Source organism: Solanum tuberosum, unplaced genomic scaffold (assembly GCF_000226075.1).
Source record: "Solanum tuberosum cultivar DM 1-3 516 R44 unplaced genomic scaffold, SolTub_3.0 scf00150, whole genome shotgun sequence".
NCBI classification, from domain to species: Eukaryota; Viridiplantae; Streptophyta; class Magnoliopsida; order Solanales; family Solanaceae; genus Solanum; species Solanum tuberosum.
Window position 1 is genome coordinate 822,292 of NW_006239073.1, and position 22,463 is coordinate 844,754.

Sequence of the window (22,463 nt, forward strand, 5' to 3'; positions counted from 1 at the left end):
TAAAATATTAAAACCAAAACGAGTATACTAATTAGGAAAATTACAATTAAGTTATCCCACTCAAATCATAACGATTCCCACATTCTTGTTTATTGCATGCATAACAACTCACCTACTAATATTGCATAATTGTTCAATCATTTATTAGCCTTTTTTATCGAACACCAACAAGGTAAGGTAGTAGTTTAGATAGTCATTTAATATCAGCCTTGATGATACTATTTTACTTTCATTAATCCTAGTCTTAGTTGAGACAACAAAAAGATATATGAAAAGAACTTGAAATCCAAAAGTTGTGTAGTATAGAGCAAAAAGAAAATACAAAAGGTAATACTTATAAAGTTGTAAAATTTTCACTTGAAATAAATCTATACTGTTTAACTTGTTGCACTTTCTAAATTGTGAAATCAAAGTATCATATCCACTACCTATTTCTTAAGCATGCAACAGACAAGCCCAAACAAGGGCAAACTGAGAAAACACACATAATAGTTTTGACCTAAGAACATGCTACCATGAATCTTGGTAGTTTAATGAAAATTCTCTCAAAAATTCATCCCTTGTGAAAGTACAAGGTAGTGTACAACCATACAACATCAGAGAAACGCAAAGTAGCTCGACGAAAGCAAGAAGAGGTAAGCTTCAGTTGTTCAGCACCCTGTCAAAGGGCATTTTGCTCATTTGCTGATGATTTGTGACAATTCCAGCAGCAGAAGTTGTAAAATAACTTATGATCTTATAATGGGACACATTATCGGCTAATACTTCAACTTATGCCAGATATTACATGGATTGTTGAAGGCAGAAAGGACAACTCAAGAAGCTGGATGGACAGGGACCGGGACCTTATGAGCATATGACAGCACCATCACAAAATCCTTCGCTGATGAACCAGTAATAACTGGCACGCTTTCTGGTGTAGTAGTTTCAAGCCACATATCTACCAAAGTATTCACTTGCAAAGTGGGGGCTATCAACTGGCCCATACATCTAATTTCAACCTACAAAACAACATAAACAGTCAGCAGAGTATAAAATTGGAACCATCATGATATGTTTTTTACATTGGAATTACTCGAGGATAACAGTCTCTCTTCTTTCTTTCATTTTTAGATGTTGGCAGTGTCTGCCTCGACTATTCCACCGAGTACCTGTTACCTCCCACCAGCACAGATACCAGGTAATTCTGCCCACTAAAGCTTAGGCAGATGGGAAGAAATCACCCACTTCATTGACAACCAGTCCACACCCTTGGGTGCAACAATCTCACTTTCCCTCCTTTGAAGGATACAAGGTGAAACAGTTAGTTTACTTCCAAGAAAGACAAATGGTATCAGTCACAGTTGTCACTTACAGATGCTTCCCAGGATAACACCCACATCATAAAAACACAACACCCTGAAACTCACCTGCTTGACTTCATGTTCACTTGTTCTGAAATACAATAAACCTTTAGAAAAACCCAGTCACTGATAGACCCTAGAACCAAAACTAATTAAAGCTGTGCAGATCTTTTCTAGTACAAACTCATTAACGACTTGATATAGTCCAGCTTCCATTTGTATAAATCGCTTGAAACCGCTACCTTCTTCCAATATTAAAACTAACACGGATTACTAATTTTGTTATGTATGGTGTAACACAAAATGCTGTTTTTCGCCAACTTCTACACTTCTTTACAGCTTTTTTCGCTTCTGAATTCGAAAGAAAATAAACAGTATATCTGAAAAATAACTTACTCGCAGATGCCACATATTCCCTTTGGACATCACGTAAGACATGTTACTCCCTACTTCCAAAAGGACCAAAACCAACTAGACCAAAATCACACCTAACAGGACAAAGAATTACAAAAAAATCACCCCTCTCCATATTAAATTTGAACTTTAACCAGAATAATGTTGGATTGTTTAGTGCATAAATGTTGACAACATTCTCTAAGTGCTAAATGACAGCCAAAGAGCAACAAAATACCTCATCTTCACTGATAAGATCTAACTTCTTCATCAGATACTTTTGGATGTAAGAAACAGGAACATTGCCATTCCTGCAACAGAATGAAACAGAACATGAATACCATTATCAATACTATCAAGGAAAATGTCCAAACACTCTCAAAACGCTAAACTAGTGCCTGTATCCTTCTATTAGCAGACAAATTAATCTTAATTTTAGTGCTCCGCTTTTTATAGGACCAAAAGTTCTTTTCACAAAATAATCCATTTTTTCCGGTTAATTAGTTTTTCTACTTTTCCCTTGACCTTCCTATAGCCCCTCCCCTCTCAATCTCAACAAAGACCAACCAAACAATAGAAAATCAGAATGGATTGATGGTGGTACTCATAATACCAGAAGAAATTGGTAAAAGGTGGATTATTAGTATTACATCCCATTCAATATTTTCAAATTCAAAAACTGAGACAATAATATGTTGAGAAGATTACCAATACATGGCAACATTGGAGAGATAGTGTAAGTAAGAAATTATATGTGAGATATTTCTAAAGAGGCAATACTTTAGTTGCTATATAACAAGTGAAGGGGAAAAAAGGATCGCCAAAGCCAAAAGCTCAATGGTTAAAAATGTTTGCAAAACAGCATGCAGTATACAGCTATAAATCTTCAAGGTCGTCCAAGGAGCCTCAGAGACACAGATATGCCATCTCAGCTTATCCCTAACGGAACAAAGAGGAGAAGCTTATGGTGTTAGTTGAGTGGCTCAGTCCCCCTTGATCAGTTCTACCAAGAAGCACCATTGTAGTCACATCCATGTATCTTTTACCTTGCACTCAAGCAAATTTTGTAGGTTGAACAACAGGAATTTGACTTAACTAGTTGCATTATTACAGAACACTGTCCTAAACCACTTATGCTGAAAGGATAAACCAGCTTCTTAATGGTTCAAAAAAATCCTTCAAGTAAGGGAAAGATAGTACGAGTTAGCTTCAAATAGACAAACAGGATCAATCAATGGAACAGAAGAAGCTGTCTAACTCATTGGAGAGAATCATCCTTGACAGGATGAGAAATTCCCTCATATGATATCATGCTACAAGAAAGAGGTCAACCAACCAATAGTAAATGAAGATGCGTTGGAGAAGACATCAAACAGCAGTGGTAAAAGACCACAATAAGCAGAATTAGACAACAATCAATTATCAGAGACCATGATAAAAGGAAATAGAAAGGTTGGAAGACATGTACAAATATTTACTAGCAACTAAATGTGTACTGGTTTATATGGTAGAAGATTCCAGGACCCTAAATATGATACAGGATTTTACTTCTTTAGACAACTTTAATCCCAACTCATCACAAGAGAACAGATAAGACTGGATCATGACGCCTCTTACTATCAGAACTCGTTAGTCCAATATTTAGCAATTAACAACGAGAGTTAGTAACTTAGTATCAATTTTCAATTCAAAATGCTTGCAACTTTAATCTAGGTTATATCTTTCTTTCCTAGTCTTTGTGGTACACCTGCAATTTGATCCCACCTGATGCATGCCTACCATTCCAAAATGTGTGTAGATCAGCTTGTTAAATGCTCAAATTTAATGGATTAAATCAAATGCTAACCTAGTCCTCATGGCATATAAATATACTCAGTTTTAAAGCTTTGCCAATATAAATCTAGTCTCCGTACCCTTGGAACAAGACTACGTGCAGTTATTAGTTCTTATTCCTTTCTTGGGACTAGAAGAAATTGCTGATGTCATAGTTACAACCAAAAGAGACCAGTAGTGTCTACATTCAAAATTCGAAAGAAGAAATGGTATGTGACCCCCTCTCCACCCTCTTAACACATAGTTGGTGCAAAAGATATCAAGGCTTTAAGTATCTACTCCTGCAGCTATAGACATTCTTTGTGCAATTCATTCCGATAATTGGAGCATAACTAAGAATGCTAAGCCTAGACAGAAACAGCATCTCAAGATAAATTGTTTCACAACAAGTCTGGAATGATATCACAAATAAGCTTACTTTATTCTCAAGTAACCTGCAGAAATCTGGGGCAATGGTGCATCGCCCTCCCTGAAAAAAAATCGGAGTAGAAACATTTAGAAATACAACTTCTTTCTCAGAAAAGATATTTTTTTATAACAAAATCTACAAGATAAGGCAGATTCTTACCGATCTTCAGAGGCCACTAACGAGAACCAAATTGGATTATTCCTCCTTTCACATTTGGTAGCGATTGCATCCAGCACAGTTTGTGGTGAAATACTAAATCCACCAGATTCTGATGCCTTCTTTTGGCTATTTCTCCGCATCTTTTTAGGTTTATCTGACCCCAAATGAGCAGGTCCACTGTTATTCTTGTTATCCTGGACTTTGGTTTCCAGTCCATGTTTTTTCACTTTATTTTTACGGACATGAGCCTCATTGTCAAGGGAATGCAGATATTCAGATTTGGCAGTAGAACCTGGGGAAGTAAACTTCGCAGACTTGCTCCGGTTTGCTGCTTCCACCAAACAGTTCAAAGGTTTCCACAAATCAACTTGACCTTCCCACAGATCCATGCCATTCTCTGTTTCGTTATCAGGTGTGGGTTGGCCAAATAGCTCAGCACTGGAAGAGTTCTGCAAAAGAGGCATGATTAAGTGTACTACCTATATATGCTTGACATCAACCACAAAAAAGATTTCAAGGAAGCCTAAGATGAGGCACCACACCACCATCAAAGAATATGACTTTACCTGCCTAATGTTCTGAGTGAACTTGTTCAAAGTCTCAGGTGAACTAGCGCTATCCAGCTGATCTTCTCCAGAACTTCCCTCTTTTCTGACAGGTTTCTCAACAGAAAATGTGGAGCCTCGTAATGCTTTTCTTGCCACTGATTTCGATCTCCTTCCTGTTGTTCCAGTCTGTGTTGATACTCTTGGAGTACTGACCACTAGTGATGATAATGATCTCTCTTTTCTCCTGATTGGAGGGGTAACTGAAGGCACAACTTCAGGTGCCTGCACCTTTTGCCTCTTGTAAGGGAATATCTTTGCTCTAATATCTTGCAGATTATGATCTGGCCTGAAATGAGAAGAAACAGGAAAGATAGATTAACATGTGGGGTATGTCAGATAATAAAATTATCACATATCTACTTTTAAAGTGAATACAAAATTTTGCCTTGTGTTCAGTTATAACCTGCTAGTAAATCATAGCTACAAAGCACAAACATGGAAGAGTACTGTGATTTCTATTTTCTACTCAGTATTCTTAGTGAAATCCTAACTCAATTGTGACAATCCTGCTTAGCACTGCACTGTGATCTCTGCTCAGCATTCTTCAGATCCTAACTCATATATGTGAAATATCGATGAACGACTTGTAGTCTTGCTTATTTGGAGATGGACTATGTTAAGCAACTGTGGTGGGAAAAAGTGGGAAAATCTCAATACTTAATAGAAATTTCAACCTCCAGTGAGCATAACGTGTTGCTCTCAGATTCATCATTGATTGATGTTAGGTCAATAAAAAGTAAGAAGCAGGAAAGTAAGAAGGTATTACATGCATAGCCAGGCATTTGGCCTCTCTAACTAAATAATCATTAAGAATCTATACAGCTAAAATTGCCACCTGATATCTTTCACACAAGACGCCTCTAACTTCTTGTTGCATATCAAACTTCAGAGGGACAACAGAACAAGGCAGTCTGGAGCTGAACATGCAGTACACTCCATGTTGTTAAATTTAATAGGCTAACAGAACTACAGAAGGAAGTCAATCAAAAGTGTAATATGTTGCTAGAGATTCCATGTGGTTGAACAAAACGCAAAAGCAAAACTAGAACTATCTACATCAATATGTCAATTGACACTTAAGCACACCTTTGGACGTTCGGATTAACAGAAAAAATGAAACGAGCGATAGTAAAAATATATGACCTCAATTTCTCTAATGGGACACATCCCAAGTCAATATTGCATATTGGACAGCATTCAGTTTCTTCATCAGAGAGTTTCTTATAGATGCATTTCCTGCAAACTGGATGAATTCCAGAAACAATATTAGCACAGAAGGAAAGCTCATCTTTTCTTGAAACAACAGAAGCTAGTGTCAGTATTGCCCAAACCAAAATGCAGAGATTTTCTGCTTAAGAGCAATGAAAAGAATGTAAGGAAGTTTAATTCATTTATCAAAACATGTGGTTTCATACGACAATATACACTGTTTAGGGAAATCAAAGCATGCTCCTCGCAATATGATCACAAAAAAAATAATTTTCTAGAAATGATTCCATAAATGACACATACATTTTATTAGAATTTTCCAAATGAACCCTTTCAAGAGATATATATAGCATGAAAATAAGTCATGTGCCACTTGACCACATCTCATTGCAGCTCAATTATCCATGATGAACCAAGCATCTGCCACTTCTGTGAGAACAGCATCTAGCAAATATCTTGAACAGGAAATTTCCATATAAATCAGAAACTGCTGATTTAATTCATCTACCACTGAGTAAATACGCGAAACCCATTTAAATGAAATCAATCAAACAGAAGACTCGTTCCACTTAGTTGATAAAACCAAGATATTGACCAAATGTGCAAACAACGATATAATCATTCAAATACTCTACAGACAAAGAGGTAATTGTATACACAATTCTCTTAAAACACCCAGATGTTGGAACGCATGAATCCTGCTAAACTGATACCAAATAAAGCAAACCCAGATCGAAAATTCAAAATTCGAATAGCTGACATTGACCAAAAGCCATAGAAACAGATAGAGAGAAAGGGACTTACACGTATGAAGACATTCAGAAATAGTAGTAGCATCTCTGAATAGCTTATGACAAAGAGGGCATGTAATGCATGCCGCAATTTTCTCCCTCTTCACTTTCACCACTTGATTCGGCATTTCCACTTTCCAACAGTCGAGTTTGAATGAAATCCAATTCAGCCCTCTTTATACCTTCAAACCCCACGTAACTCAATCAGTGCATGCTACAAACACCTCATGAACACAACGGAATTTACGTCCATTGATTTCCCCCCTTTGTTTATATGCATTAAACCCAAAAACAGAACCAACAATCATCAAACAATACTCCCTCTGCAATTAATACAACACAACAGAAAAGGACAAGTGTGAATCTGGGTCAAAAAGATTGAAATTTGAGCAAATGGGTCGATTTGATTTGGGAAAAGGGAACGTGGGTCGGTGATAGATTGGGGGTAGAACAGGTAGGGTGGGTGGGGTGGCGGATTAAGGTCGTCGATGATCTTCTTCTTCTTCTTGTGGGTTTTTTTGGGAGTTGAAATCGAGAGAAAAGGCTTCGACTTCACAATGGCGTGAACTAAACAGAATACTTTTTCCCTACTTCTTTAATATTACGGACACACTGCTATATACTTATTACTACTACTCTTTTTCTATTTTTACGGTTTTACTTTTATAGTATTCTTTTAGGAAATTATATTATAAGTATTTTGTTCTAAAAAGAATAAGGTGCGTCGATTGTGAATAGAGATTAAAATAGGTGACGGCATATTAAATGAAAAATCTAATTATATGTCTGCATGTTAATTAGCTAAGGTTTCGGCAGGTTATAAATTTTTGTTGTATTTTTGGAACTTAAATTTATATATTTCATTTGTGAAAAAAGAAATTGACTAAGACAAATAGATAATTGAAGATAGATTTTTAAAATTTGGTCAAATAGTAGCTAAAAAATTGATCCTTGTTTAAGAAAAAATATTAGATAATTATATTTGGTTTGTTATAACTTTTATTTGAAGATACTTGAGTATATATATTTATATACCTTGTCCTTAACTCAGTAGATAAAATTATTTCAATATTTTAAATAAATCAAGGAAGATATATGATCTAATGAGAGTTTTTTTGTTGAATACGATTGTGATACGTGTGAAAAATATATATAATATATATAGAGGCAACATGATATATTTTTTTTATAAAAAAAAAAAAACAATTTTCCTGATTGTTTTTTAACAAATAAGAGGCTTAAACAAATACGTTTTCGAAAATCTTTTACAACATTTCAAAAAGATTGAAATGAACAAACGCCAAATATTTACTCATTCAAAAATGTAAAAAGATAAAATAAAATTATAAGACGAGCAGTTGATGATTTCAATAGGTTACCTAAAGTAGATAATTTTTAAGTATTTTTTAATTAGTACTTAATGTGGACATTTAATATTTTTTTATAAGTATCGAAATATTGTAAATGAATCATACTTAGAATTAGGGTGTTCACAATTGAATAAAAATTGGTCCAAATCGAAAAATCAAACCAAATCGATTAAATAAATTCATTTTATTTGGGTTTAGTTTAGTTTTATTTTTACATTTTTAAAAAATGATAAACTTTGATTTGATTTTGATTTTGTTTCAAAAATCGAACGGAATGAATAAATTATATGCGTATATTTTATAATTCTACATACATAATATATTTTTTTTTATTAAAAAAAATTAATATCTTATATATATTTCAAAATTTAGTTATAATTTATTTATAAGGCAAAAACCTCAAGACAAAAGTATTTGTTTTATTGATTTTATGTAAATGATTGTCTATAACAGTTCTTGGTGGGACAAGAAAAAGACAATGACATTTTTAGTCCCGCCAAAAATTATCATGCACTACATGAAACCAACAATATATTGCCATCCTCTTTGGCCTTTTTAATAAATTGTAATTAAATTTTAATGATAATATATAAAAGTTATTAAAAAATTATCGTAAAAATAATATTATATTATATTATATTATATTATATATATAAATAATTATAAAAAAATATGTATATAATTTGTCGGTTTGATTCGGTTATTTCTTAAAAAAATTAACAAAATCAAACTCAAACAAAACATTATTGATTTTAAAAATGTAAAATCAAATCAAACAAAACCCCAAAAAATTGATTTATTTAATCAATTTGGTTTTATTTTTGAGTTGATTCCTTTTTTACCCAAATTTTGAAGGGAAAATTGTATAAAATAGCAAACTATTAACTCAAATTAAATGTTATAACCACAGTTTCATTTAATTCTAATATGTAGCAAACACTTGCCATTCGCCTCTCTCCCTAGAATTATTGCTCACCACTCTCCCTCGCCTCTCTCACTTTTATACAAACACAAATGTATAAATTGTGTTTGTGTTTGTATAATGCGAGAAAAAACTCTATATACACATACAAATACATATATTTTCGTCATATAGACTTATAATTATATACATACAGATCTTTCCCTACCAGCCTTCTTTTGTTTTTCTCTCTTTCTCGCTTTATACAAACACAAATTATACAAATTACAATTTATAATTTGTGTTGTATAAAGCGAGATATAGAGAGATTTGATATACAAATATTTTATTTCGATTCAATTGTATACAAATACAAATTTTATGCAGATATACAAACACAATCATTGATACATATACATAGTAGTTACATATATACAATTATCTAACTGATATACATATACAATCGTTGCGCTTTTATACAAACGAATGTTTTGTCTGCGATTTATACAAATCTGATGCTCCATAGCAAACATAAAATTTGTTATGGCGCGCAATTATACAAATTATAGATATATTATACAAATATGATCTTTATGTTTGCTAAACCCAAAATTTACTCAATTTTGAACACCCCCAACTTAAAACATACATAAGAATGATGTATGAGTTTTTGAAATTATGTTTTTGGGACTTGAACTAGAAGAAGCGGTTTCCATGAACTCTTTTAGACTTCGTGTTGTCTCGTCATCTATATATATATATATATATATATATATATTATTTGTGAAAAAAGGTTGAAGATTTATGAACTAAAAAACTAATTCGAAATTCATGATTTAAAAAATATTTGAAGATAAATTTAATATATGGTCAAAACATTAGCTAAGAATTCCCAGTCCTCATTCAAGAAAAAAAATATATTTATATTTGATTTGTTATAGGTTTTTATTTGAAGATATAAGAGTATATAAACGTATATCTTGACCTTAATTCAATAGATAAAATTACTTTATATTAAATATAATAACAAGAAAGATGTATGATTCAATAATGAGAAAAAATTGATTGAATACAATTATGAGGGCTATACATATAATAAAATTTATGTGGCTTAAACACGTGTGAAAATATCTATAATATATATTAAGGTAACAAAATATATTAATAGAAAAAATATCTGAAATAGTTTCTTGAAAAAAAGATCTAAAAAATTTGCTCATTCAAAATGTAAAATGAAAATTATTAATGAATTTCAATAAGTTACCTAAAATGGACATTTTAAAAGTGTTTTTTAGTTTATACTTAAAAAGAACATTTACTATTTTTCTATAAGTAGCGTGATATTCTAAATGAATCATACTTGAAATTTACATATATAAAAAAGGAGTAGCAAGTGATTATAATCATCACAAAAGCATATATTTTTTAAAAAAAAGGATAGTTAAAAATAAATAGTGAATATTGATTTGAATGGTGTGTTCTGATCAAATAAAGTGACAAAAAGTATATATGCACCAACAACTAATTAACATTGCTCTCTCAAGTGTTTAAAAAGATAAATCAATTACTTAAATTTCATATCAAATGGGTTGAAAAAAAATTAATCTGCTAAAACAAATTATTTTGAAATTAAATAAAGTAAAGTAAAAATAGAAATATTAGTTATAAATTTATTTTAAATAATAACTCGTTAAGTAATAGACTAAGCGAAAAACAAAATAAATGAATTAGATCGTATCTCAGTAATTAATTGTGTTGGATGATAATCTTAATGGCTAGCTATTTTTCTATTTAGCATGATGTGGTAAATATATAGAGGATTACTAGATTGACTGGTGGTGCACCTATCATAAATTTATTAGAATGATTTCTTTGGAGCCTTTGGAGAAGTTTATTTGATTACTTTTTCTCAGTTAATAATTTTGATCTAAGAAAAACTTTCATCTGAATTTTTATTCACAAAGATATCAAAAAAAACATATTCTCTTTCTTCAGTTAAATCTCATAGTTGAAAAAAAAAACATATACTTCAAACACAAACGTTTAAATTATCACATATATTCAACGTACAAATCAGCATCTCGAACATGATAATCTCATATAGAATTTTTCATAGAAAGCATACCTGGTGATAAGAACTTAGCAAAATCCTTGGTTGAAAATTTGGTCACCACCTTGCCCTGGCCGCCGTTAGTGATGAAAAAATGAAAAGAATATGTTATAACCCTAATGAAGAAGTAAGGATCAATTTATAGAAGCCTGAGCTTAATCAGGTACGTCCATCAAGTAACTGATGATGGACGTACCTGATGTAATAGATGATATTTATTTTTTATTAAAAATTAATTATGAGCTTTAAATATATTAATTGAGTCACACATAAATTAATAAATAGTCTAACATTCTCTCTTAGGCCCATTGACAGCATAACACCAATATTTAATGGTAACTTACAGAACTTTCACTAGTTTAGAAACTAATTACTATATACACGCTAGTTTGCAATTTATGAATCTTCCAGATTTTGGTGCGTCCAAATATATCTATCTCAAAATGCATAGGGTATTACGTATAATTTGTTTTAAGTATAGTGTATATCCAAGTGAAATCACATGTATCGAGACACGTAGACAAATCTCACTCACCTCTCTCTCATCTCGTTCACGTATCTAGTATCCTGGATACATGCGAATCACACCAAATATATCTATCTAGTATACATCTAGTGTGATTCACATGTATATGAAATACATAGACAAATTTCGCTTGTTTGCCTCTTATTTTTGCTCGTCTCTCTCCCTATTTCAGTGAATCTGGTAGCAAAAAACATGTATCAAGATTGTATCTGACTTAAAAACCTTGTATGAAATTATTAATCAGTAAGATAAGTGTCATTATTTTAAACTATTGAAATATTTAATAAGTATGATGTGAATGTTTGTACAATTAGATAGTTTCTATAATAAGACATCACAAACTCTACCATCAAGAAATTCGTGAAATTTCTGTTAATTGTGTCGAGGAAAATCTATCAAATTTAGATATATAGACAGATATTTTTTTAAAAATATATCATATAGCAGATAGGGAAGTTCTTTGTCCTAAGAAGTTTTAGTAACCAGCTAATTAAAATTATGTGTTGCTCACCATTACTCAAAAGTAAAGAATGATGTTGAACTATCTTTAAAATTTTGCAATACAGTATAATTTGTATAATTTACATAAATTTTATAGTGTTAAGAGTTAATTACATTATTTATCTACTATTTTTCAAATTACAAGAATCTTATAAAATTTATTAGATTCCGAATGCATCAGCAAACCTCCAAATACATAGGGGAGGGTTGTATCCGAAAAGGGTGTGATGTATCAAAGAGGGAATAGGACATCCGGATATATAAGAGAGGGATGTATCAGAGAAGGGAGGGATGTATCAGAGAGGGGATAGGACATCCGGATAGGATGTATCCGAGAGGGAAATGATGTATCAGAGAGGGGATATGACATCCGGATATATAGGGAAGGGATGTCTTAGAGATGATAGAGATGTATCAGAGAGGGAATAGATGTATCAGAGAGGGAGATAAAGATGTATCAACGAGAGAGGAGTGATGTATCAGAGATGGAGATATGGATGCATCAGTGAGAAGGGAGTAATGTATCTAAGAGGGGATTTTGAATTTTTTTTAAATGGTAGAAAATTTTAGAGATTATGATAAAATAAAATGTCTATCTAGGTAAATTTTTCAAGTGATTATATATTTTCCATTATATAATGCTCAACTCATGTTTCTAATTATTCTTCATTATATAGATGTATTGTGCCAGAATTTGTCGCTCAAATTAAACGATGCGATTGTTATTATTAATATAAAAGTTTCAGTATCGCGCAAATAAAAATAACAATAGTACTCAAAGTCACGATTAACAACTCGGTGCAAAACATAGTTTCACATACTTTTCAATATTCTCCATTTTCTACATATGAGTTTAGTTTTTCTCATTGACAATCTATTTTTTGTTTTAATAAATTACCTAGGATAATTCAAGCAACTTATTTTTCTTCTTTTCGTTATTAGTATACGTTTATGCTCAATAATCGTCATATATTAATAGTGGAAAATGAGAGTACTCATATTGGTCTATAGAACTCTCACTGATTTTAAAACTGTTATCATGAGAATATTCGGAAACAAAGGAAATGTCAAACCTTCTTATGACAACGTTGTTTATTTAATAACTTTTAGGTATAAAAGCAAAATATTATTATAGAAAATATCGATTGTTATTGAGAGACAAATTTAATATATATATATATATATTATTTTTTTATATTTTTTTTTTAATAAGGCAGGACACTTGGCATATTACTGTTGGGTAGTAAGAGATGAGGTGCAATCTAAGTAATCGATGTTGTGTGGTTGTTTGAACGAAAATGTAGGTGTGTGTTTGTAGCAGATGTTGTACTAGTATTGAAGATAAAGAAGCTCTCTGATTTCTCATTTCTGACTGAAAAAAAAAACAAAACACAATGGCTACCAGCATCTCTGCTTGTACCACAACCTCTTTAGTCCCCCGTGCGGCCCTCGTGCACAAGCCATCTCTATCCCGCCCCTCTTTTGTTCTTGGTACGTTCATTTTTATACCATCAAATTAACTGAAAAATAACGTTATGTGATTGTCTAGTAATGATATGAAGAACTAGTGATTTGATCATTTTCTTGAATTTGTTCTTGACCTATGATATTTTAGTTGAGTTTTCTTAGATATAATGGGTATGATCAATGACTTAATTCATTCACGGCATCACTTGGAATGTTTAGTTAAATCTTCATTTTGAAAAGGAAATCGAATTGTCTTATTTAATATTCTTTTCTTAAATTAAGATATCATCGTATTGATAAGTATAATTAATTGGAAGGAATGCATTAATTTTGTGATTCCCTCTTTCTCTAGTTATACCGACTTATAGATGCACGAAGGTTGAAATTCATGACACGAGTAATATGAAAATTGAAACCCTGCCAAACGTGTACCTTGATTTCTATCTCTAGCATACATATGTTACTGTGTAGACTTGATCCTTAACACATAATATTACATTATGTTAAAGAGTATGTTCGAATTGACTTAGCTTACTATTTCACATTTTTGGTTTTACAGGGTTGCCAGCCATGAGGAAGAATATGGGAAAGGTGAAATGTTCAATGGAAAGAGGAGAGTCAAAATTAGGAATATGTGGATCATTAGTGGCAGCAGCATGTGCAGCAACAATAACAATTAGCCCAACAGCAATGGCTTTAGTGGATGAAAGAATGAGCACAGAAGGAACTGGGCTTCCATTTGGGCTCAGTAATAATCTTCTTGGTTGGATCCTTTTTGGAGTCTTCGGTTTGGTTTGGTCTCTCTACACTGTTTACACTTCTAGCCTTGATGAGGATGAAGATTCTGGAATGTCCCTTTAAATTTTGACCTTCATTCTCTAAAATTATCATGATTAATTAATTGTATCTATCATCTCCTCTCTTCTTCACTTGCTAATTGTACTATATATTCGTTTTTTTCAATTCTATAAAGAGTAAATTAAACTAAACACTTGTATAATATGACTCAATTGTAGATATATCTATTGAATATTCATCTTGCTAATTATCATTTATTTTACGTTAAAAAATTTCAAGGACGTTAACTAATTTGAATTTGGTCAAAGATTTCAATGTTATATTTACCTTCCAATAATAATACTTTTAACGATAATATTAAGATTCAACTAAACATAATTACAAACAACTTTATGTTGTGTTTACCAAATAATACTCGTCGATCATTTCATATGTTTTGATATATATATATATACACACATGTACCGAATGAAAAAAAAAACACAATATACACATGCACTACAATAAAGGACTAAAGCATTAAATCAATAAAATTATTCCCATCCAAATTACCATATGATATTCCCTCACCATGTGATATTCCCTTTTCGCAGAAAAGCTATCGCTTTAGTTTATTTCACTTTTTTTAAGTAAAAAGTAAATATAATGTATAATTTATTAAGTTATTATTTTTATGTTTATTGAGAATTGAGTACTACTTAAGAATGAGTAGTTTTTTTTTTTTCTTAATATAAGAATAGAGTTAGAAACAAATACTACTAATTTTGTCTTACATTTCTAAAATTAAACTTTTTTTGGGCTTCTTTTTTGCTAAGATGACACTTACATATTTAGAGAAGGAGTTTTATTTTTCTTCAACTCCTTTTAAAAACCCACATGTTCAGTAGTTAGAAGTGGTAAAAATAAGGATGCTGAGATAAATATGTAGGCATATTAGGAAAGATAAAATCAGAAATAAAGATATTCGGGACAAGATGAAGTGACCTCATTAGAGGATAGAATGAGGAAGACGAGACTAAGGTGGTCCATAAGTGAAGAAGCGCGAATGTCTTGGTGTGGAGGTGTGAGAAGTTAACTTTGATGAGTTTTATTAGAGGAAAAAATAGATCAAATATGTATTCGAGAGAGATGATTAAATAGAATATGACGCAACTCCAACTTAACAAAGAAGTGGCCGCATGCATAGCTTCTCCTTTCGTATCAATAGTACTCCGTAGTAATTTGTACTCTACGAGATGCTCTTGTCATTTACATTTTTATTACTTTATGTTATTTTTTCTCATACTTGGATTACTTTACTAATTTGTTGTAATCATTATTCATTTATTTTCATCTGACTATCATTTATGAAATTACGTGAAATTGGAATATGTTGTTCTTCTTCCCTTTAAAAGACGTAGTAGTACGTAATAGAATTGCAGCCTATAAAAACACCTATTTTGTATTAAAATGAAAAAAAATTAGGCGGAGGCGCCAAACTACAGAAAACTCCCGCGCCATTCTCCCACCTTTTATTTTAACTCATCTCTAACCTCAATTTTACCTACACATTTCACTGTCGCCGCCGGGAAGATTCCGATTAACAATGGCGGATCCTAAATTTATACATATATAACTCTAAAAAAATCTGATCGGAAGAACTCACATAACGACTGTACATTTTTTTTGGGTCCGCCAATTGCCGGCGAAATCGAGATGCAGGGCCGGCATCCCCATCCCTACACCACCACTCCTATCTCCGAAGTTATTCTTCCAAAGCGTGGCAAGAAGCGGGGTAGCTACAGTTGTGGCCGATGCGGTGTACCGAAAAAAGGCCATGTTTGCAATTTCCCTAAGAACCTTAATCCGATTGATAATCCCAGTCCCAATCCCGATTCGTCACTCTTAGCTTCCCCACCCCCCGTTGTTCGTCCTCAGCCGCCACCTCCCATGCCGCAACGCCATGTACTCCCACAGCTCCGGCGAGCACTTTCATTTGATGACGTTGATGTTAATGATTCACCTGGATCTGATGACGATGGGGAGTTCTCCGATCTGGATAACGAATCGGATCTAGTTGGGTCCGGATCGGGGATAGGGACGTTGCCTTCGAGTTGTTTATGGGAAGTGTTTAAGAGATTACCGCCTCCGGCGTTGCTTTCATCGGCGAGGGTTTGTAAGGGGTGGTCGGAAACTTCTAGAAGGATCTGGAAATCTGCTGTGGAGCTTAGACTTAGGGTTCCCGTAAATGCCCAGATTGGACTTGTCGGGTCGGTGTTAAAGAAATGTCCAGGGCTTGTTAAGCTTTCTCTAAGATTGGAAAGGTTAGTCCTATTCAGGAACTAAACATAAAGGACTAAAGTTTTCTATCTAAAAAGGAAAACAAAAGAACATAAAAAGAAAAAATTGTAACTTGTTAACATTTGATAATTTACAATGAGATTGCCTCATCATTACTTATGATCAAACTTAAACTATCGTTAAAAAATTGTAATAAGTATATGATGCAAGGTTTATCCGGGCTACTAGGCTGGATTTGAGGAAAATGATAGTGTACTAAGCAGTGATAGAATGTTCAATTGAACGATTATTGCTGACAGTGTATATATTGCAGTGACATTGATGCAACCATGTTGGCCTGCATTGCATTTTCCTGTCCTAAACTGGATTCAATGGAGATACTTATGTGTAATTCAGTCAATCGGATCACTGGGTATGCTTTAGATATCTAATTTGCTGTACACTTACATATATGTATGTTATCTTAGGATTTTCTTGTTGTTCTCTCTAGTTAGTTTTGTGCAGTTATGTTATCTGCTATCTTCACATCACCCACCACAAATCAGTATTGCATCATAAGCAGTAGTTTTTATGATTTCCATGCCCAAGAGAAACTTACTGTTCTTCGATCACACTCAGAATATATGCTTTGTTTATATGCCTAGATGGCAGATGCAGATGTAAAACATTCATGATTTCTCTAGGTTTCTTTTTGCCATAAGTCTTGTAGCCAATGGAGAAATACATTGAGTTCAATCAACTCTGAGTTTGGGAGGGAGGAGGAGTAAGTTAGGTAAAAACTTCATAAATCATAGTTGCAGGAATCTTGGGAATTAATGTAATGCAGTAACCCCCCACCCCCCAATAGTCACTTATGTTTCTTTTTCGCTTGCCAAAGGAGAAATACATTGAGTTGAATCAACTCATGTTAAGTAAAAACTTGTCTGTAAATCATAGTTGCAGGAATCTTGGGAATTAATGTAATGCAGTAACCCCCCACCCCCCAATAGTCACTTATGTTTCTTTTTCGCTTGCCAAAGGAGAAATACATTGAGTTGAATCAACTCATGTTAAGTAAAAACTTGTCTGTAAATCATAGTTGCAGGAATCTTGGGAATTAATGTAATGCAGTAATTCTTCATATGTGTTTTTCCATCATAGTCATTTATTTGGCACCTGAATCGGAGGTGTTGGTAATTTCATGTAACTTTGTTAAAGTCCCCTAACTGGTTTGCAGGTGTGGCCTATTCTAATATTCTGTAATATAGGTTCACATGTTAGTTGCTGAAATGAATGCAATCTCTACATATTGCAGGGATGAGTTGGGTCGTTTTGTTGCTGAGAAAAGATGTCTTACTAATCTCAAGATGGAAGGTTGCTCTAATCTTGAGGGTTTTACTCTTTGCTCAACCAGTCTTTCAACTCTTTCACTTTCAGATCTCTATTGTCATGCTAAGATGGTATGTAGTGTATGATGTTCTGCTCCTTTTTTTCTGGGGTGCAAGCAAACTTATATCTGAAGTGTGTTTACCCCTGTAGGTCTTCAACTGCCCCAACTTGAAGGATGTTTCCCTGGATTTTTCTCACCAAGAAAATGACACCACTGATCTTACTCTCATGGTCGATGGTCTTGGAAGGAGCTGCCCGAGACTCCAGAACATTCATATTGCCTCCATCCGCCTAACACATGCTGTTGTGCTTGCTTTAACAGCAGCAAATCTAAGGTTTGCAATGTTCATCCAATTTGATCATTTTATGAATTTCTCTTTACCTTTTTTCCTTTAATAAAGCTTGTATTTGTTTTTTACTGCCTTTAACCTCAGGGGGTTACGGATGCTATCTCTTGTACTGGGTTCAGAAATAACTGATGCATCTGTTGCAGCTATCGCTTCAAGCTACTCAAGCCTTGAGTTGCTTGATTTGAGTGGGTATGTTTCCCTTCCACCCCTTTCTTTTTGTGGTTCCTCCACTCTGTGGGTGATAACAAATAACTGAATGATGAGTAATCAACACACTACTGTCTTTCACTTCTACTTATCATATTCTTTCTAAGCACATCCGAAGATCCACAAAAATTAGTACAGCCCTTTAAAATAAAGCAAAGCAGAGCTTATGGTTTATTGAAACCTGCATCTTGATTATTGTATTTTTTGAAAGCAGCCAATTTAGTGGAACGAATCTTGATTATTGTATTCTCTTGATGTTTGTTGTCGCAGGTCCAGCATTAGTGATAGTGGCATTGGAATGATATGCAACATATTTCCTGAGACGTTGTCTAAACTTCTCCTTGCTCTTTGTCCAAATATCACTTCAAGTAATATTCAGATCTGTTTCCGTGATTATCCAACCCAGCAACCTGTTGTTCACTAATTTGTGTTGGATTTTCTTAGGTGGCATTCAATTTGCTGCAGCTCAGTTGCCTAATCTAGAGCTCATGGACTGTGGTATGACCATATCTGATCCTGATTTAGACAATCCAACAACTCAGGAAAATAATGACCTCCAGTTACAAAGAACTCCCAATAGTAAACAGCACCTTATATATCAAAAACTGATTATCAAGCATACCTGCTTGAAGAAACTCAGCTTATGGGGCTGCTCTGGCTTAGATGTGAGAATTCTTCATTCAATTACTTCTAAAATTTCCTCATTGAATTGCAGGTTATACCTGACCAAAATTTTGATGCAGGCGTTATATCTGAATTGCCCAGAACTGAACGATTTGAACCTGAACTCCTGTACAAACCTGAATCCAGGTCTGGTCTTTGATGTTCCTCTTTAGTGTTTGAGCTTTAGGAAAATGGAGCATTTTCTTTATAATTGACTTACATAAAAATTTTACCTTACAGAAAGATTGCTGCTCCAGTGCCCCAATTTGGAATGTGTTCATGCATTAGGTTGCCAGGACGCATTGGTTGGAACCCTTAAGAATCAGGTAAGCCAGTTGCATTTTTGCCATATTCTGAAATTCCTCTTCAGTTTAGCTTCATCCCATAGATGTGTGGCCTTTGTTGATGTTTAACAGATGAACAAAACACAAAGAAAAGGAAAGTTGGTCTATTAAAGTCTGGAATTGGTATTGAGTGAGCTGTTTAAATACAATTAGATCCTAACAGAATTGCAGTAAAATCTGAAACAGAAACTTACTAATAAACAGGAATTCAACCAACAGCCACATGCCTTAAGACTAGGAAATCCACAACTAAAAAATCTTAAGACTAGGACTTTCACAACTGAAAACTCTCTGGAAAAAATCTAAGATTTCTTCTGCGATTAAAAAAACAAGGACATATCAGCAGCTCCATCATCATGCCAACTTAGCAATTTTATCTAACAACATACCAGTGTAATCTCACAAGAGGGGTCTAGGTATGGTAACATGTATGCAGATCATATCCCTACCCTACCTTTGTAGGGTAGAGAGGCTGTTTCCGAAAGTAATTTGTTATTTAATTCTCTTTTTTTTTTGTTCCATGCAGGTATGCACAGATTTTATGGCTGTGGAAGATCATTCTCATTGCAAACGTCTTCCTGATGGCTCTAAAAGGATCAAGGTTCCGGATTTATTCAGCCCACAGGTAATACCATAAAGTGAAATTATGTATACAAAATTATTTCTCTTTCTAATTTTAAGATACATACATTCAAAGAGTGACATGGTTTACTTATTTTGCAGCCAACTGATAAGAAGAATAAGAGGATTTCGAAGCGCTGCTGTACTGTGCTTGTAAACTAGTCCAGTGCATGTCCTCTTAATTCCTATTGGCATTGTTAGTGTATTATTGTGAGCCATAATTAGAGAATAAATTATAAAACAAATTCCGGTGATATCAATATAGGTAAGAAAAGAAGCAAAAGAAACTGCTCGAACTGTATTCCCCTTTAATAATAAACAAAACTTGCCATTTAGAAACTTATGATAAAAAGAAGTCATATTTTGACAAAAAAAAAAAAAAGTTTTCTTTCTTTTCTTCAAATGGAAATCAAAATGAATAGGTAGTTAGAGTGAATGAGTGAGTGCATTTTCATCTTGATATAAGATAATTCATTTTAGAATGTTGCATGCATCTTAAGTTGTCATAACTTAATTAGCCCTTGGATGGTTTCAAATTTTTTAAGTTATACAAATATTGATTTTCGATTTGCCCATGCAACAAACGTTGGTCAAGTTCAAGAAAATCGTTTTAGCGAGTAAGAATGGCTTCTAATAAAAAAAAAAAGAATCAGTTGCGTACTCAACATCTTGCTTTGATGTAGGGTTTTGGGAAGGACTGCATCACAAATTATTGTTGCTCCAAGGTTCCTATTTGGCTTTCTCTAATTGAAAAGTTATTCTCCCTCTTTGTCCTAGTAGGAAAATTTTAGTTAAATTGTTTCTAATGATAGTAAGATAACATTCTTATTAGAAAGAAAATGTTGTCACATAAAATAAAATTAAGGGAGTACCTGAATATCTCGAGGCTCAAATGATTTATAATATATTTCAAATAAAAGTTGATGTATAAATGGTGGAAATGAACATGGAGGGGTATAAGATGGGCAATGGAAGGAACAGATGAACATGATAATGGGCCATTGTACATGCTACAGAACTCAGTCACACGTGCTGCCATGTACATATCTCACATTTATTACTTCAACCTTCTTAGATCGTCATATATATCCACACTTCAATTAACAGATTTAAACGTATGAGGGTGTTAGAATTTCCTACATTGGTTTCAATGGGAGATTCAATCTAGTTTTATATGATATTTAACGTTCTTCTCACTTCAGTAAGTTTTTAAAATTAAGCTATTTTCAAAATTTATTATTTATCATAACCAATCCATTTTAATCGTTGATTAATTCGACATTAGATGCCACTCCCATTGCCCAATGATGGACTTCATGTTATATTGTCTGTAGTTTGAGCATGCAGAGGTAATTAAATTAATTGGGTTGATAAATTTTGGAAGATGAAAAAGTAATTATTTCACTATCATGCCAATTTGTACATAAACACATAACATGCATGGTGTTGACACTTTTCAAAAAAATGGCTTCTCTGTTTTATTGTTTGGTTATGTCCAACTTGTGGGCGTGCGTGTTTCTCTTAATGAACTCAACCCCACACAAAAGCCTTCAATATATTTATGTGGACTTTAGGGAACTCTAAATATATATATAATGCTTTGCTGGATATTTATCAGAATTGTCTAATTGTTTTTCTTCTCGACTTTATAATTTAATTGACATCTTATATTAACATATTATGTAAAAAAAATTCAACTAAAGAGCTATCAAAAACAAAAAAAAAAATCATTTCTTAAAACTAACTTAAAAAAAAAAAAAAAAGTAAGACGAATACAGAGAAATACCGTTTCGCAAAAAAGAAAGGAAGGATATGACGTACGGTCAAATCTGTCTTACATAGTACAGCTACTGTTAAGAGTCAAAGGGAAAATGAGGTGAAAATGTATTCAAAGCTACAGCTATTTTTATTTTTATTTTTGCTTAAAATCAGCTGTACGTATATATATATATATATATATATATATGGAGTAGGGACTAGCAATTCATGCCATGTAAATGACACACACAAAAAATTGTCGATAATATGTGGATGAAATTGACGCAATATTTTTTATATATATAAATATAATATATTGTGTGTGTGTGAAATATAAAAATAATTTTAAAATATATATGACTCCTCCTTGTTTTTCGTTATTATTCTTCACCTGTTACTTTCGTTATCTATTTGTTCTAAGACAAACTTATTAAAAAGAAAGTTTGGTTTCCCC

General features: G+C 33.0%; 3 protein-coding genes across 4 annotated transcripts; 2 read left to right on the plus strand and 1 right to left on the minus strand.

Moving 5' to 3' along the window:
* Positions 1-369: 369 nt before the first annotated feature.
* Positions 370-7,326, minus strand: LOC102589674 (E3 ubiquitin protein ligase DRIP2-like). 2 transcript variants are annotated; one of them, XM_006352690.2, is made up of 7 exons: positions 6,759-7,326; positions 5,889-5,988; positions 4,704-5,031; positions 4,138-4,586; positions 3,988-4,038; positions 1,975-2,047; positions 370-1,001 (listed from the first exon to the last, which is right to left on the minus strand). In XM_006352690.2, exons 1-7 carry the CDS (start codon positions 6,871-6,873, stop codon positions 816-818), a joined length of 1,302 nt encoding a protein of 433 aa, XP_006352752.1. In that variant the 5' UTR covers positions 6,874-7,326; the 3' UTR covers positions 370-815. The 2 variants fall into 2 exon arrangements, with proteins under 2 accessions (XP_006352752.1, XP_015166547.1); XM_015311061.1 differs by lacking the exon at positions 370-1,001 and adding an exon at positions 1,041-1,831.
* Positions 7,327-13,444: 6,118 nt separating this feature from the next.
* Positions 13,445-14,609, plus strand: LOC102590010 (photosystem II reaction center W protein, chloroplastic-like). The gene is made up of 2 exons (XM_006352691.2): positions 13,445-13,644; positions 14,180-14,609. The coding sequence occupies exons 1-2, from the start codon at positions 13,548-13,550 to the stop codon at positions 14,479-14,481; spliced, it is 399 nt and encodes a 132-aa protein (XP_006352753.1). The 5' UTR covers positions 13,445-13,547; the 3' UTR covers positions 14,482-14,609.
* A 1,247-nt stretch (positions 14,610-15,856) lies between these two features.
* Positions 15,857-20,612, plus strand: LOC102590325 (F-box/LRR-repeat protein 17-like). Its single transcript, XM_006352692.2, has 11 exons — positions 15,857-16,721; positions 17,012-17,110; positions 17,993-18,137; positions 18,217-18,401; positions 18,501-18,605; positions 18,894-18,991; positions 19,068-19,288; positions 19,367-19,433; positions 19,527-19,612; positions 20,157-20,255; positions 20,354-20,612. Exons 1-11 carry the CDS (start codon positions 16,114-16,116, stop codon positions 20,411-20,413), a joined length of 1,773 nt encoding a protein of 590 aa, XP_006352754.1. The 5' UTR covers positions 15,857-16,113; the 3' UTR covers positions 20,414-20,612.
* Positions 20,613-22,463: the final 1,851 nt, after the last annotated feature.

What these genes read in the sequence shown, in the direction of transcription:
- LOC102590325 (XM_006352692.2), top strand. Translation starts at nt 16,114, where the DNA reads ATGCAGGGCCGGCATCCCCATCCCTACACCACCACTCCTATCTCCGAA. An exon ending in CTGTACAAACCTGAATCCAG is followed by an intron (nt 19,434 to 19,526) that starts GTCTGGTCTTTG and finishes TTTACCTTACAG; the next exon opens with AAAGATTGCTGCTCCAGTGC. An exon ending in TTGGAACCCTTAAGAATCAG is followed by an intron (nt 19,613 to 20,156) that starts GTAAGCCAGTTG and finishes TGTTCCATGCAG; the next exon opens with GTATGCACAGATTTTATGGC.
- LOC102589674 (XM_006352690.2), bottom strand. Translation starts at nt 6,873, where the DNA reads ATGCCGAATCAAGTGGTGAAAGTGAAGAGGGAGAAAATTGCGGCATGC. An exon ending in GTCCCATTAGAGAAATTGAG is followed by an intron (nt 5,032 to 5,888) that starts GTCATATATTTT and finishes TTCTCATTTCAG; the next exon opens with GCCAGATCATAATCTGCAAG. An exon ending in TTAGTGGCCTCTGAAGATCG is followed by an intron (nt 4,039 to 4,137) that starts GTAAGAATCTGC and finishes ATTTTTTTTCAG; the next exon opens with GGAGGGCGATGCACCATTGC.
- LOC102590010 (XM_006352691.2), top strand. Translation starts at nt 13,548, where the DNA reads ATGGCTACCAGCATCTCTGCTTGTACCACAACCTCTTTAGTCCCCCGT. An exon ending in CCGCCCCTCTTTTGTTCTTG is followed by an intron (nt 13,645 to 14,179) that starts GTACGTTCATTT and finishes TTGGTTTTACAG; the next exon opens with GGTTGCCAGCCATGAGGAAG.